Source organism: Carica papaya, chromosome 4, assembly GCF_054855325.1.
Source record: "Carica papaya isolate Zhongbai chromosome 4, ASM5485532v1, whole genome shotgun sequence".
Classification (NCBI taxonomy): Eukaryota; Viridiplantae; Streptophyta; class Magnoliopsida; order Brassicales; family Caricaceae; genus Carica; species Carica papaya.
The window spans coordinates 7,342,008-7,359,414 of record NC_142312.1 but is presented as its reverse complement, the minus strand read 5'-3'; the positions used below and the strand labels follow the sequence as shown (position 1 = coordinate 7,359,414).

Genomic DNA, 17,407 nt, shown 5'->3' with positions numbered 1-17,407 from the left:
ACTAAACTATATACTGATGACATATTTTTGGTTTGAAATGATAAAGAACATGTTGAGACCATAATTTTCAAAATTTGAGATAAAAAGATAAAAATAGTTTACAGGCATATGTAGAAATTACTTACGCAGATATTGTCCTAGCAAATTATAATGTTTTTGAAACGAGCAAGATTTTTAATTTGATTTAATAATTTTTTTTTAAAAAAATAAATGATAGATAAATTGTTAAATATATATATATATAAATAAAAAAAAAAGTTTACTGTTTTAGTTTTATCTTTATTAAATTTGAATATCAAAATAATAAATATAATCACAAATCAATGCGTTAGGTCAATTTATTTATTCTTTTATTGATTTCTAATATTTATAATTTAAATAATAAAAAATAAAAATAAATATTTAATAATTCAAGAGATAATTTCTCATTATTCATCATAATATATAAATTTTCATTTTTTTTTATAATTATTCTTTATAACTTGCATTATTATTTTCTCTAACTCATTCATCTTTCGAGAATATAACATATAATATAGTATCAATTAATCATAATCAAAAGAAGTATGCATAAAAATATTGAGAATCAATTATATAATATGTTCATTGAAATTCAAGTATTGTATCTATTATTAATCTGATTTTTATTATAAAAACTATTCATAATAATAAATTTTACAAACTAAATTTATTTATTCTGAAGAGATCCGTTATTCTTGATCGTAATTCGCCTCAATTATTATTTAAATATTATTTGAATAAATTGAAGTTATATTTTAGTACTGAGTCAGGATATCATTTCTCTTTTGCTCTGTCTATGAAGTTATAGAACGTGAAAAATTTGTTTGCACCAACAATTTGATATTTAATTAACTGAAGAATTGGATCTCTTCATGCCTTTACTCGTTTTCCCCCTCCCAAACAAATGAGATGGAACATCAACAACAAATAACATAAAAAACAGGAACATGAAAAACATATTCAATCTCAGTAGATCCAACACCAGACCCAGGAAGAAACAATCTCATACCAGATCCCCGCTTTTCTTCTTCTCAATCATTGTATTCTTTCTTCTCTTTTTCTTCTTCTTCCTTGCCTACACTCACATCCCCAAATCTCCCTTCTCTATCTCCTCCAAACCCCTACCTCCCACTTTCCCACAATGCACCTCTCTTACCCCTCTACTTCCACCTGCTCAGAAATTCCTCTGGTATGCTCCGCACAGTGGTTTCAGCAACCAGCTCTCCGAGTTCAAAAACGCCATTTTAATGGCGGGTATTTTGAATAGGACTCTGATTGTTCCTCCAATTCTAGATCACCATGCCGTTGCGCTTGGCAGTTGCCCTAAGTTTAGGGTTCTGGGTCCCAATGAGATCCGGATTTCTGTTTGGGATCATGCGATTCAGCTCATTAGGACTGGGAGGTAAGTGGGTTCTCATCACTTATACCTATCCTTCTTATGCCTGTCGAGTATGCATTTGCAGTATGATTTGAATGTTGGCCCGTGACTTCCCGTGACTTCTTCATTTTACTTCATGTGTCATATCTCTTCTCCCCCTTCTTTTTCCTCTTTCAATTGTTGCTAAGAATTCTGTTAGGCGAGGTGGGTTAGGCATAATTGCTACTATAGTCTTGATTTCCACTGAACTTACTGTTTGCTTAGCTCTAGTAAACATTTTAGTCATAATTTTTATTCTTCTCGCAGGTATATGTCCATGGCGGATATAATTGACACTTCGTCTCTAGTTTCTTCTTCTTTTGCTCGAGTTATTGATTTCAGGGTTTTTGTACACTTATGGTGCGGGTTGGATATTGATTTTCTGTGCTCTAATGACTCCAATTCTGAGTCCCCTTTCATGGATAGTCTAAAGAAATGTGGGTCTCTATTGTCTGGGCTTAATGGTAATGTTGATAAATGTTTATATGCTGTAGAAGAAGACTGCAGAACTACAGTTTGGACATACAATAATGGTGATGAGGATGGTGTTTTAGATGCATTTCAGCCTGATGAACAACTCAAGAAGAAAAAGAAACTTTCATATACGAGAAGACGACATGATGTATATAAGACTCTTGGGCCTAGTACTAAAGCTGAATCAGCCACAGTTCTTGCCTTTGGAAGTCTTTTTAATGCCCCATACAAAAGCTCAGAGCTATATATTGATATTCATAAAACTCCAAATAATCAAAGGATACAATCATTAATAGAAAAGATAGAATTTCTTCCATTTGTCCCGGAGATAATAAGTGCAGGAAAGAAGTATGCTTTAGAGACCATCAAGGCACCTTTTCTATGTGCCCAGCTCAGATTGTTAGATGGGCAGTTCAAGAACCATTGGAAGGTTACTTTTATGGGCTTAAAGCAGAAGTTAGAATCTTTAATGCAGAAGGAGTCTAGACCTATTCCTATTTTTCTGATGACTGATCTTCCTGAAGCTAATTGGACAGCAAATTATCTGGGGGATTTGGCTAGAGATTCAGATAACTTTAAATTGTATTTTTTGAGAGAACAAGATGACTTGGTGATTCAAACAGCAAAGGATCTTGCAGCTGCAGGACATGGCCTGAGCTTTGAATCTGTCCCAATGAGTCTTGATGGAGTGGCTAAGATTAAGAAACATTGCGCTCCTAGTAGATTATTTGACATACTCTTATACATAGAAGAAACTGTTTGCAGTTGTGCCTCACTTGGATTTGTTGGCACTGCTGGGTCTACCATAGCTGAGAGTATAGAGCTGATGAGAAAACATAATGTCTGTTCTACTTGAAGTTTGACTCTGTTTTACGTCAGGACTTTTTGATTCATCATTTTATAACATACGTGGTATACCTATGGAACTTCAGAATTCAGCTGTTTGAAACTATACTAGAACGGGCATGTCTTCAAAACTGCTAGGCTGAGCATGTATCTTGCCGCAAAGCATAATGGCTACATCAGTCTTCTGGAATCTTATTTTCTCACTTAAAAATTTAGGAGGTTTAGCTGGCTAGCTGAAATTTGTTCGATAGCTGATTATCCATATGATGTCTGATAAAAGGAATGAGCATTCAACCCTGGCAATCAACTTAACTGAGTCTGCAGTTTGTTGACGGGAACTATTTATCTTGCTTACATAGTGAAAAGCACTCAGATTTGAGAGTTAATGCATTTGTGAGTCAGTATGTCTTCTTTGGCCGGTAAGTCATCAATCCATCTTTTCCAGGTTGCCACATTTCTGCTTGCTTTGATTGCAATGCTGTTACAATTTTCCACAGATTGCTTTTATTCATTTGTATGGATCAGGCTATTGTGAAAAGTTACTGTAATTCATACTTCCTTATGGATAGGTTTCATAAAAAATGAGGTGTAGTTACAGCAGAGTTATGGGTATTTCATATCTATTTAAGTGAATGGTTGCCTGCTTCCTACCATTTCGGTAAGTGAGCCTCTGCTCATAGGCTCAAAACCCTTATTTGGAAAGTGGCTTGGCCACTTAAGGAAAAAAAAAATTAAGGAGAAGACTGTAATCACTCGTTTTCCTCATTATTTTGCAAATTTACGTAGTTTTATGAGGGTTATAGATGAGGCATAGGTATTTGAAAGTGGAATGCTATTGCCAGCTGAATGACATGTGGCAGCTGTTGCTAGGTACATTTTCTCTTCAAATCACTGGTCTAACAAAACAGTATTCTTTACTTCTTCGTTTTCATTTTTTAATTTTCCTTTTAAATCACTGGGCTAGAAGACCAAACAGCATTCTCTTATATTTGTTAAAGGGAGTCCAACAATGTTTTGTTTTCGACACAAATATCTAGACTTTGGTGGCCTTTGAATTGGCCGCTAACTCTGGGCAATTGAGTTGGAAACTAGTTCATGGGCTAGTTTCTTTTATAATTAATTTGTTGATATTTGAAAATTTAAAATATGTTATATACTAAACACCTTTCAGATGTTAAAAGGTGCAGCGAGGAATTTTTGGCTCCCAATATCAATTGTATCTTTTAAGGTATTTATCAGGTTCTGAATCCTGATTTATGAAACATTAGATGAACAAAAAGAGAGAAGAAAAAGGATGAAAGATGAAGAATATAAAGAGTAAGATAAAGATAATAGAGAGAAGATAATAGGAAGAGGGAAAAGCTTAAGAGAAGAGAATCCAAAATTTTCATTGATGATTGCTGCTTCAAATTTTCAGTTGGTCACGAGAAAGTACTTGTGATACTAACTTGAATTATATAAGGATAAGAGTTAGAGAATGTGTGTTGTATTTCGGTATTGGATGATAGGTATGTACGCAATGCAGGGAAAAACTTTTAATACTATTGCTGTATTAAAAATATCAGCATCACTTCCATTTAATTTTGACATTTGGAGATTTTTTCCGCATTGGCAATAGAACTAGTGTCTATTATTTTAAGTTAACAAATTTGGAGTTGAGAAAAGAGATGAGGCTATTGTTTCAAGGAAAAAGCAAACATGGTTAGATGGATAAGAAAAGAACGGAGTGCTGGACGAGAGTAGCAAGGACATCTGGTGATGAGGTGAATGGTCTTTTGGATTTTAATCTATTGCAGTTTGACAAGAAGATAAATAGAAATTGTAATACCTGGATCCGGAATTTAGGTTCGGGATAATCAAATTATATTAATAAATAATTTAAGAATTTTTAATTTTTAATTGAAATTTTGAAGAAAATATGTTTTGGATATATTTGAAAATAATTTTAAAAAGTTAGGACCAAATTAGAAATAAAAAAAGACTTATTTGAAAAATTAGGGTAAAAGTGAAAAAAATAAAAGTGGCCACGTGGACCGCCACATCAGCAGTGCGACTGGTCGGTGTGTGCTGTGTGGCATACACAGGGGCACGCATCCACACAAGAAATCACGTGGGCGATTCGCATGCCAACAGATCCGATGGCCCAGATCTACTCATGCGTGTATAGATGACCCAGATTCGTTTCCTCTTCAGATGCGATTGAACGACCCTAATTGCATCTGATCGTGCGATCCAGATTTATTCCCCCAGATAGGATTAATCCAATGGCTGGGAACGAGCCATGTCTCCTTGAACGGATGATCTAGATTAAATGAAGAGTAGTATTTAAACTTCTTTTCCACAAGAAATCCTAATCCTAGCCGCCAAGAGGGAATCATAGAAGAAGAGGGGTAGCCGGAAGCGGATTAGTCGCCGGAGAAGAAGATCAGTCGCCGCCGCCGCTGCATCGGAGCCTGCCATCGATGTCGGGGAGGTTAGTTTTTCTTCCCTTTCACTTTGCAATTCAATTCTAAGCCTCCCCAACTCCATATCGGCGCTAAAAAATCAAAAGGGAAGTTGGAAACTAAGGGTGGAGCTCACCGAGCCGCCGCACCCGCGACCAAAAACCCCTTTGGTGAGCTCGAACCCCCTTCGCATTTCCTTCCATTTTTCGACAATTGAATTCCTGACTCTTTTCCAATGTAGGGTGACTGAAGAGAACCCCCAGCTGCGAGAGAGGAACGACAGAGCTACTGCATCGAAAAATTTCCCTATCGGCAATGCTTCGATTTTTTTTTGGTAAACAAAGGCCTCCTGACCTCGGGTTTTGCAGGTTTTTGCTTAAGATCGGTTAAAATCGGCTAGACCGAGGGGAAGTACCGCCGTAGGTGGTGGAGCCGGTGCCGGAGCACGGCAGTGCCGCTGTGCCGAAACCCTAAACCAGCCTGAAAAATTTAAAAACTCTTATTTTTTATTTTTTTAGATATTTCGAGATATGTGACGAGTATTTTCGATTTTCGTAAAAAAAACTTAAGAAATCGGGGAACCGTTGGGAAGTGCAGCGAAAAAGGCAGTGTTCGAACATCAATCCAGGGTAAGAATTCCTCATCCTTTCTCCCATTACGGTTAATTAACGTTTAATAAATAATAAATAGTGTAATTTCTAAATATTGGCAACTACTAATTAATTAAATACAGGTCACCAGTGGAGCTGGTAACTGATCAGTATATAATTGCTTATTTTATCTGTACTGTTCATTATTGCTAGACTGTTATTGTATACTTACTGCGTGCACTTTAATTCATAGGTTTAATTGCCTTCTCGTTTATTGATTTACTTAATCGTTTTATCCCTACCTATTGATTGATTTAGAAGAAATGTTTTGATTACGTTTTTCTCAGTTATTAAAGTATCAAATTGTATTGTCTGTTTAATTATCGTTTTATTGTCTTGTAATTATGAGATAAGATTGTTGTATATAATGAATGGCTGGTTGATGATGATGATATGTATGTGGAAGACTTACCTGATGTCATGGGAAATGGTATAAGGACCCAGTTCATAGGGCAAATTTTACTGTGAATATTGCCTCAGTCGAACAGAGCTGAGAAGTCCCATAGTAGAAGGGTTTGAGAAACACTCGTTCACACTCATTGCTGGACAGGGTATTGAGGCGGTGGTATATTTGGCTCCCATTACCGGACATGGTATAAGGACGACCGGTTAATTAAGAGATTGGATATTAGGTCCACATATAGTGGGAACTCTTATAAACCCCAGAGATATCAATAAGCAAGTAAAAATATGAAGTTTGATTACTGTTCTTTATTAGAATGTTTAATGAATTACTATCTTGATTTTTGTCTTCACAAGTCGTATTTGAGAATTTAAAGTGTGAGTATAAAACTAACATTTTTAAAATTAAATGAATTTACCTAAAAAAGAAATAATTTCATTAATTGTTTTGTGATTTTTACTAATATTTGATTTTCCGTACCGGTTGTAAAGTATTTATATTTTTACTGGACTAGTGTGGCTCATCTTCTTTATTTAACTATTTTAGATCAAGACGATCAAGATTTAAATATTGAACAATAAGAAAATTAGCGATTAAAGATTGCCTCCCGTTTTCCACATGTTGCGCTGTAGAAGTCGATCCTAGAGGTTTCTAGCGGCATTTTTCTGTCTGTTATTTTAATTTTCTTCAAGGGACATTCCCGTAGCCTATTGGACATTCTGATTAAACTGTGTAAGAAATATAAACCATAAATTCTTAATTGTTTCCGTTAATACTTTATTAATTATATATTAATATTTAATTAAATTTTGGATTGTTACAGTTGGTATTAGAGTCGCGTTCTTTGGAACAATTTCTTGCACAAAAGGTCATAATCATTCAATACAACTAAAATCTCAACCATTCGTTATGAAATGTAGGTATAAGGATATGAGGAGAGGAATGCCCCCATTGAACAGAGCAGCCCGAGAGGGATCGTTTCGAGAGGATGTCGATCGGTTTTTCGAGATGCTTGAGAGACTTATCTCTGCCCGGCAAGCAAGGGAAGAAAGGAGAGAGTTGTATGATCCTCTTCCACAACTACAACAGTATGAGCCACCCCCACAACGAGATGATACAGTGCCACTTCGGTACAATCCTGCTCTTCCACCATATCATCCGGTACTGTGACTGTATACTCCGGTGCCTCCGCCATACAACTAGATGCTGCCACTCACCCGGTCCCACCCTAGCATAATCCAGTTCATTTTTAGCAGGACTCAGCTCCACTTGTGATGGATCCAGCCTACATTGAGAAGTGCAAAAGACTTAATCCATCTACTTTTGCAGGGTCATCTGCTTTTAAAGAAGCTGAATACTGATTAACAGAGACGGAGAAGACATTCGCAACCCTTGGAGTGGTTCTCGAACAAAAGGTCATCCTTGCTACTTACATGCTCGTGGGTGAGGCATGACATTGGTGGCAACTGAAACATGCCACCTACCCATCCCAGTCACCTGGGAACAGTTTCTGACAGCTTTCAATGCAGAGTTTCTCCTAGAACACCTCCGACATCTATAGGAGATGAAGTTTGCACATTTGATCCATGGGGATATGACAGTGTTAGAGTATGTCCAGAAATTCTTAGAGTTGGGCCGATACTCTCCTGAGAGCATGATGGACGAAGGCCGAAAGGCAACAAATTTTGAGTGAGGTCTCCGTCTTGAGATTAGACAACAACTATATGTATTCGAGCTTAGCACTTACTCAGCAGTTTTGACCAAGGCACAGTTGATAGAAAAGAACTTCCGCATCTTTCTTCCAGCAGTGGGCAACCCTAGGCCCCCAGTTCCACATCGCAGGCCAATACCTACTGCACCGAACCAGCAAAACAAGAGACCTATGTCTGTGATTCAAGTTCCTCCTCAAGCCCCAACAACAGGACACAACAAAACCAGATTTGCCAGCACTATGGTAAGAACCATGTGGACTAATTTTGTTATCACTTTAACAACACTTGTCACATATGCAAAAGTGCCTAACACTGCGTAAGAGAGTGCTTGCAGAATCAGATAAGACCTCTAGTTTAAGGTAGAGTCTATACCCTCACCCAGTAGGATACTGAAGCCAATTCGAATGTAATACAAGGTACGTACACTATCTGTAACTACTTTGCACATGTTTTAATTAATACTGATACTTTACATGCTTTTATAAAAAAATTAAATGTGTTACCTGAAACCCTTGATTCTATGTTGTTTGTATCTATACTTAAGAATGAGATACTATTAAGAGATGTCATATACAAGATTTGTATCATAGAAATAACATGTAGGAAATTGAGTGTAGATCTGATAGTATTGGACACGGAGGATTTTGATGTAATTTTGGGAATGAACTAGTTAGCGGTATAGCACGCCACCGTAGATTGTTTTCATAAGAAGATTGTATTCAACATTTCTAAGGAAGAGTCTTTTACAAATTAATAAAAGTTTTAGATATTATTCATTTATGGTAACTGCATTGTTTATTAGATTTCTTAACTTAGCTCTTCAACTCTACATTATATAAGCCTAAGAAAGAAATTTGCATTTAAGATATTTATGTGGTTCGAGATTTTTTGAACGTATTCCCTGATGAGTTACCAGGACTGCTAGTAGATCGAGAAGTTGAATTTTCTATATATCTTTAGCCTAGCACTTAGCTCATATCGGTTGCTCCCTACCGAATGAGTCGTGTTGAGATGGAAGAACTGAGAAAATAGATTAAGGAATTGCAAGATAATGGGTTCATCACATTCGTGAGAAAAAGTAATGGGTCTTTGAGGTTGTGTATTGATTACAGAGAATTGAATAGGGTCACAATCAAGGGATTAATGATCTTTTCGATCAGTTACAGGGTGCTTAGGTTTTCTCCAAGATTGATCTACGTTCGAGTTACTATCAGGTAACGATCAAAGCAGAAGACATTCCTAAGATGGTATTCAGAACCCAGTATGGGCACTATGAGTTCCTGGTCATGCCATTCGGGTTAACCAATGCACCTGCTATCTTTATGGACTTGATAAACATGGTTTTCAGACTATTCTTGGATCAGTTCATCAGTGTTTATTGATGATATCCTGATCTATTCAAAGAGTAGAGATGAACATATTCACTATCTGACTTAGGTCTTACAGGTTCTCAAGAAAAAGAAACTATATACAAAATCGAGTAAGTGTACGTTTTGGTTTGAACAGACTTCCTTCCTAAGATTCATAATAAGGATGAGTAATTAGTAAATCCTGAGAAGGTTGATGCAGTGAGTTGGAAGCAGTTGACTTCGGTTAAGAAAGTTCGAAGCTTTTTGGGTATGACAGGTTATTACCGCAAGTTTGTAGAAGAGTTTTTAAGCATAGCTGCCTCTCTGATCCGACTTACGAAGAAAAATGTCAAATTTGAGTGGAATGATGAATGTGATAGGAGGTTTACAAAACTTCTTAACAATTGACTATCGTGCTAGTTTTGGCTCTATCGAGTGGGACAAGTGGATATACAATATACATTAATGCATCCTACCAAGGACGGAGTTGCATTCTAATGCAGCATGGAAAGGTCATAGCTTATGGGTCCAAGCAGTTGAAAACTCATGAAAAGAATTATCTCACCCACGACTTGGAACTTGTTCCCATTATCCATGCTTTGAAGACCTGACGCCACTACTTGTATGGGGAGACATTTGAAATTTATACAGACTATAAGAATTTAAAACATATATTCACCTAGAAAGATTTTAATATGTGTCAGAGACGTTAGATAGAGCTCCTCAAGAATTACGATTGTAAGATCTTGTATCACCTGGGTAAGGGTAATGTGGTAGCCAATGCTCTTAGCAGGAAGTGTGTAGGTATGTTAGCTTAGATAATGGCTTCTGAATGCATGGTAATAAAGGTTGTGCAACAGATATAACTCTAAGATTTAAAAAGGGGTACATATCCGACCCATCTAGCAGTCTAACCGGAATTGATTCAGAGAATAAAAGAAGCTCAATTGACTGATCTCACTCTAACAGCTCTAAAAAAAGATACAAAATAGAGTTTAAATTCAGAATTTTGAGTCTTTGTCGATCGGTTGCTCAGATTCTAGGACATGATATGTCTTCCAAATGACAATGAACTGAAAAAGAATATTATGACAGAGACTCACAGTTCAAGGTTCACCATGCATCCAAGAAGTATTAAGATGTATCAAAACATGTGACCCCGATTCTAGTAGAGTGGGATGAAAAAAAAAATTGCTGATTTCGTCCTTAAGTGTCTTGTATGTCAACAGGTTAAGGTAAAGCATCAATGACAAGACAGATTACTTCAGCCATTATCAATCTCATAGTAGAAATGAGAACATATCACTATGGATTTTATAAGCGGGTTGCTTAGGGCACGCTCGGGGCATCACACAATATGAGTAATTGTTGATTGACTCACTAAGTCATCTCATTTATTGGCCATTAGAATGACTGATCCTTTGGACAAATTAGCTAGAATCTATATTCGAGAGATAGTCAGGCTACATAGAGTTCCGATGACAATGGTATCATATAGAAACTTTAGGTTCACCTCTCGATTTTAGATAAGTTTTTAGCAATCAATAGGGACGAAACTGTACCTTAGCACAACATTTCACCCTCAAACAGATGGACAATCAGAATAAACCATTCGTACACTAGAGGATATGTTCAGGCTTGTATGCCAGACTTCGGAGGGCATTGTGATGACCACTTACCTCTGATAGAGTTCACCTACAATAACAGTTATCAAGTGAGTATTGACATGGCTCCGTATGAGGTATTGTATCGCCAACCCTGTGGGTCGCCGATCTGTTGGGAAGATGTGGGTGATAAGAAGTTGATTGACTTAGATCTTGTAGATGAAATTATAGCGAAGATAGTTAAAATCAGGATGAACATCCAGACAACCCTGAATAGACAGAAAAGTTATGCAGATACCCGAAGGAGAGATTTGAAATTTGAGAAGGGTGATCAAGTGTTTCTTAAAGTCATTCCCTTTAAGGGTATCACCAAGTTTGGGAAAAAGGGGAAGTTGAACCCTCTAGTTCATCAGACCTTTTGAAATCTTGGACAGGATTGAGACATCCACCTACAGGCTAGCACTACCTCTAAAACTATATAGAGTTCATAATGTATTTCATGTGTCAATGTTATGCTAGTACAATCCGGACCTCTCGCATGTCCTGTCCTATGAGTTGCTTCCACTCCAGTAGGATTTATCTTACGAGAAGGTACTGGTTGGTATTTTGGACCGGAAGAGCAAAGTGCTTCGCAACAGAAGAATTCTCTTTATCAAGGTCCTATGACATAATCACTCGCAGGACGAGACCACTTGGAAGCTCGAATCAGATTTCAGGACCCAGTACCCTCAATTGTTTGACTAGTAAGAGAGCGACAAATTTAAGAGACCAATTTTTTTTAAAGAGGGAGAGTTGTAACACTCGAGTCTGGAATTTAGGCTCGAGATAATCAAATTATATTACTAAATAATTTAGAAATTTTTAATTTTAAATTTTTAATTGAAATTTTAAAGAAAATTATGTTTTGGGTGTATTTGAAAATAATTTTTAAAAGTTATGACCAAATTAGAAATAAGAAAGGACCTATTTGAAAAGAAATTAAAAAAACTGGGGCAGAAGTGAAAATAACATAAAAGTAGCCATGTGGATCGCCATGTCAGCAATGCTGCCGGTCGTTGTGCGCCACGTGGCAGACACGAGGACAGGCATCCACGTGGGGAAGCCATACAGAAGATCTGCGTGCTAACAAATTCGATGGCCTAGATCTACTCATGCGTGCATGGACAACCCAGATTCATTTTTTCTTCAAATGCGATCGAATGACCTTGATTGCATCCGATCGTGCGATCCAAATTCATTCCCTAGATAGGATTGATCTAACGGCTGGGAACGAGCCACGTCTCCTCGAACGGATAGCCTGGATTGAATGAAGATGAGTATTCAAACTCCTATTCCATAAGAAACCCTAACCCTAGCCGTCAAGAGGGAATCAAAGAAGAAGAAGAGGGGCGGCCAGAAGCGAACCAGTCATTAGAGAAGAAGACTGGCCGTCGTCGCTACCACACTGAACCCCGCCGCCGACGCTGGAGAGGTGAGGCTTTCTTCCCTTTCGCTTCGCAATTCAATTCTAAGCTCCCCAATCCCATATCGGCGCCTAAAAACCAAAAGGGAGGCCGGAAATCGAGGGTGGAGCTTGACCGAGTTGCCTCACCTGCAACCCAAAACTCATCCAGTGAGCCCAAACCCCTTTCCCATTTCATTCCATTTTTCGACCATTGGATTCCTGACTCTTTTCTAGTGCAAAACGACCAAAAAGAACCCTGGGCCGCGAGAGAGAAATGGTGGAGCCACTGCATCGGAAAACTCCCCCGCCGGTAATGCCTTGGTTTTTGCTTTTTTCGACTAATAGAGGCCACCTAAGCTCGCAATTTATAGGTTTTTTCCTCAAGATTGGCCAAAACTAGCCAGACCGAGTACAAGCACCGCCGTAAGCGGCGAAGCCAGCGTCGGAGCAAAGTGGTGCTGCCGTGTTGGAACCTTAAACTGGTCCAGAAAATTTAAAAAACCTTTTTAGATATTTTAAGATATGTGATGCTTGTTTTCAGTTTTCGCGAAAAAAAATTCAAGAAATTTAAGAACCATTAGAAAGTGCAGTGAAAAATGCGGTGTTTCGAACACCAATTCGAAGTAAGAATCTCTCATTCTTTCTCCCATTACGATTAATTAAATTCTAATAAATAATAAACGGTATAATTTGTGAATATTGACAGCCCTTAATTAATTAAATACAGGTCATTAGTAGAGTCGATAATTGGTCAGTATGTAATTGCTTATTTTATTTGTACTATTCATTATTGCTAGGTTGTAAATGTTCAGAATTTAAAAGGAAATAAAGTCATAAATTAAATGCAGAAGCGAAATAATAGAGTTTACGATTTAGATTTCGTACACAATATTTTAGAATGCCCAATAGAGTTACAAAAATGTCCATTCTAAAAGAACAAACGAAAATTAAAAAAATAAACAAAAGCTAATATACTTGGCATTCTATGACAACCTTCACTAACTTTTGAGGGGAGTTCAGGTGGTGAATTATTCACAACCTTTTTGTTGATCGGGATCTGAGTCTTGGTTCTTTTGATCTCAAATAATTAATGAAATGGTGAGCTACACTAGTCTAGTAAGAATATTACACTACTCATCGATACAGAAATTGAAAGTTGGTAAAAATCATAAAAACAACTAATGAAGCTTTTGATTTAAGTAAATTCATTTATTATAAAGAAAACTATTTATTGCATATATTTACCGTTGCGAGATTTTCAAAATCGACGTATAGAAACAATAATTCAAATAACATTCCAATATCATATTTCAGTGAGTAAAAATAACAACTTTTCCTTTTTATTTGTTTATTAGTATACTTGTGGGCCCATAGGGATGTCCCACTGCGCGTAAACTAATATCCAACATTGTCAACTAACCGGCCGTTCCCATACCGCATCCGATATGAGCCCAAAAATACTATCAATCAATACCCCGTCCGGTATGAAGCAATGTTCACGATAGGGTTCCCTATGTACTTGGTCCGTCCACTATCTCTTAGGATATCCAGTAAGACTACCATTCATTAATTTACATGATCAAATAATTTTCCGTTTACATATTAATTACCAATTTCACAAATCAATCATAAATCACGAAAAACAAACAATATATATATATATATATCAAGAAAACACAATTGAATCATTTAACCTTTCCAGTACATCATGTATTTAAAGCTGCTTATTCAACAATCAGTTAAACATGACAAATAAATAACTAATCGGTTCCGGTTCTATTAGTAACTTATAATTAGTTTCAAAATTTTCTAAATTTAACAAAATACCATATTATTGATTATTAAGCTTCGATTTCATAACAGATAATAAGGTGAAGGATTCTTACCCGAATCGGTGTATGAAACACTGAACTTTCTACTACACCTACTGACGGTCTCCTGGTTTCTTGAATTTTTATGCAGAGATTAAAACACGCTTCATGTACTTAAAAATACTTCCAAAAATTCAAAATCGGTATTAAAAACTTTTTTGGGCCAATTTCATAATTCCAGCACGGCGGCATTGCTGTGCTCCATCAAGGCACTGTCGTTCGCAACGGCGGTTTGCCTCGACCTGAGCATTTTCGGTTGATTTTATATCCATCCCTGCGAGAAAACACATTAGGGGGTCTCGATTGGCCTAAAAAGTAAAAAAAATTAGAAACCTACTAGTGGTGGAAATTTTCGGTGTGGTGGCTTCGCCGGCTCACTTTCGTGGATGACTGTTTTTCTTCGGTCAACTTGTATAAAACAGAACAGTGAACACAATAGTGGAAAAATCACATGAAACAGAAAACGAAAAGGAGCTCATTTGGAGCGGTAGCGAGTTTTGCCCACAGCGTCGCCGCCAAACTTTGCCCGCAATTTTCAGCTCAACCGCCGTTCTTTTTACTCCGATTTGGCTATAAGGGTTTTCAGAATCAAATTCCGAGCGGATAAGAGAATTTTTACCTCTTTTGGCTGTCGGAGGTGGCTCCGGCACGACGACAGGTGGCGGTCGGCTCTCTTCTCCAACGATTGATTCTTCTCCGGTGATTGATTCTTCTTCTTCGGTGAGAGGCTGGTGGCTAGGGTTTGAATTCGGTGTGATGCGAAATATTTATATCCATCTCGCGTTAATTTAGGTCGTTCATCGCGTTTGATATTGACCATCCGAGTGGCATGTTCAGGAACTCATAGTGTCCGTATCGGATTCGGAAAATTGTTTTGAAAATGTCTTTTGCCTTGATTTTTACGTGATGGTAAGCCGAACACAAAGTCTATTTTGGAGAAGACCTAAGCACTCTGCAACTGATCAAAAAGGTCATCGATCTTGGGGATAAGGTACTTATTCTCGATCATGACCCTGTTCAGTCCCTTGTAATCAATACATAATTTTAAATCCTTCACTAGCTTTTGAAGGAAGTCTTGGTGGTGAACTATTCACAATCCTCTTGTTGATAGGGATCTGGGTCTTGGTTCTCTTGATGTGAAATAATTAATGAAAAGCTGAGCTACACTAACTTAGTAAGAATATCACACTACTTATCGATACAGAAATTGAAGTTTGGTAAAAATCATAAAAACAACCAATGAATCTCTTAATTTAAGTAAATTCATTTATTATAAAGAAAACTATTTATTGCATAAATTTACCGTTGCGAGATTTTTAAAGTCGACGTATAGAAATAATAATTCAAATAACATTCCAATGTCATATTTCAGTGAGTAAGAATAACAACTTTTTCTTTTTATTTGTCTATTAGTATTCATGTGGGTCCATAGAGATGTCCCATTACGTGTGAACTAATATTCAATATTGTCAACTAACCAGCCGTCCCCATATCCCGTTCGATATGAGCGTAAAAAATACTATCCCTCAATACCCCGTTTGGTATGAAGTAATGTTCACGGTAGAGTTCCCTATGTACTCGGTTCGTCCACCATCTGTAGGATATCCAGTAAGACTACCTTGAAAGGAATGACCTTAAGGAACACTCAATCACCTTTCTTGAATTCCAAATTCCTCATTCGGGTGTCTGCATAACTTTTCTACCTGCTCTGAGTCGTCTAGATGTTCTTTCTGATATGAACTATTTTAGTTGTAGTCTTCTCCACAAGATCTGGGCCGAACAATTTTTTATCACTCACTTCTTTCCAATAGATCAACGATCTGCATGAACGACCATATAACGCCTCGTACGGAGCCATGCTAATACTTGTTTGGTAGCTGTTATTATAAGCGAATTTTATTAAGGGTAAATGATCATCCCAATGGCCCTTGAAATCAAGAACACAAGCTTGTAGCATATCTTCTAATGTGCAGATCATTTTTTCTGATTGTCCATCGGTCTGATGGTAGAATGCAGTACTAAAAAACAATTTCGTTCCCATGACTTACTTAAAATTAGACCAGAACTGAGAAGTGAACCTGGGGTCCCTGTCGGATACTACTGTCACTGGCACTCTATGTAACCTGACTATATTTCAGATATACATTCTTGATAGCTTGTCCAATGGGTCAATCATCGTGATGGTCAAGAAGTGAGAAGACTTCGTGAGTCAGTCAATAATTACTCAAATGACATCATGTCCCAAGCATATCCTAGGCAATCATGTCACGAAATTCAGTGTGATGTGTTCTCACTTCTACTCCGGAATTGGTAATGGCTGAAGTAGCGTGTGGACGTTGATGCTCTATCTTGACTTGTTGACATATTAGCCACTTGAAACAAAGTCGGCCACCTCTCTTTTCATCTTATTCCACCAAAATTGGGGTCGCATACTTTGATACATCTTACTGCTTTTGGAATGCATGACAAATTTGAGCTATGAACCTCTGTCATGATATCCTTTTTTAACTCACTGTCACATGGAACACGCATTCTGTCCTGAAATATGAGCAACTCATCGGCAGAGACTCGAAATTCTGAATTTACTCTTTGTTTTGCATCTTTCCTAAGGGTTGCTAGGGTGGAATCGACAGATTGGGCTTCCTTTATTCTCTGAATCAACTCAGGTTGAGCAGTCACGTGGGCTAAATATGTAACTCTCTTCAAGACCTGAAGTCTTACCTGTTGTGCGGTCCCTATTACCCTTCATTCTGAAACCATTAGGCGAGCTAATATACTTGCACTTTTCTGCTGAGTGCGTCGGCTACCACATTACTCTTGCCCCAGTGATACAAAATGTTGCAATTGTAGTTCTTGAGGAGTTCTATCCATCGTCTCTGACGCATGATAAAATCCTTTTGAATGAATATGTGTTTCAATCTCTTATGGTTGGTATAAATTTGAAAAGTTTCTCAATACAAGTAATGGCGCCAAGTCTTCAAAACGTGGATAATCGCGACAAGTTCTAAGTCGTGGGTTGGATAGTTTTTTTCATGACTCTTCAACTGCTTGGACCCATAGGTTATGACATTCCCATGTTGCATCAGAACACAGCCCAGCCCTAGATAAGAGGCATCACTATAGACTGTGTATTCACATATTCCACTCGGTAAGACCAACACAGGTGCAGTAG

General features: G+C 37.4%; 2 protein-coding genes across 3 annotated transcripts in view; both read left to right on the top strand.

Annotated features, from left to right (window-relative positions):
* The first annotated feature begins 817 nt into the window (after positions 1-817).
* Positions 818-14,027, top strand: LOC148266233 (O-fucosyltransferase family protein). Of its 2 annotated transcripts, XM_088217671.1 has the most exons (4): positions 818-1,423; positions 1,706-3,177; positions 7,176-8,209; positions 8,302-14,027. In XM_088217671.1, exons 1-2 carry the CDS (start codon positions 969-971, stop codon positions 2,766-2,768), a joined length of 1,518 nt encoding a protein of 505 aa, XP_088073797.1. In that variant the 5' UTR covers positions 818-968; the 3' UTR covers positions 2,769-3,177; positions 7,176-8,209; positions 8,302-14,027. The 2 variants fall into 2 exon arrangements, with proteins under 2 accessions (XP_088073797.1, XP_088073796.1); XM_088217670.1 differs by having other exon boundaries at positions 7,176-14,027.
* Positions 3,041-17,407, top strand: part of LOC110811431 (peroxisomal acyl-coenzyme A oxidase 1) — a 41,838-nt gene continuing 27,471 nt past the window's right edge. Inside the window, exon 1 of the mRNA XM_088217669.1 lies at positions 3,041-3,177. The gene's annotated coding sequence lies outside the window, so the exon portion shown is untranslated. The remainder of the gene's footprint in view (positions 3,178-17,407) is intronic.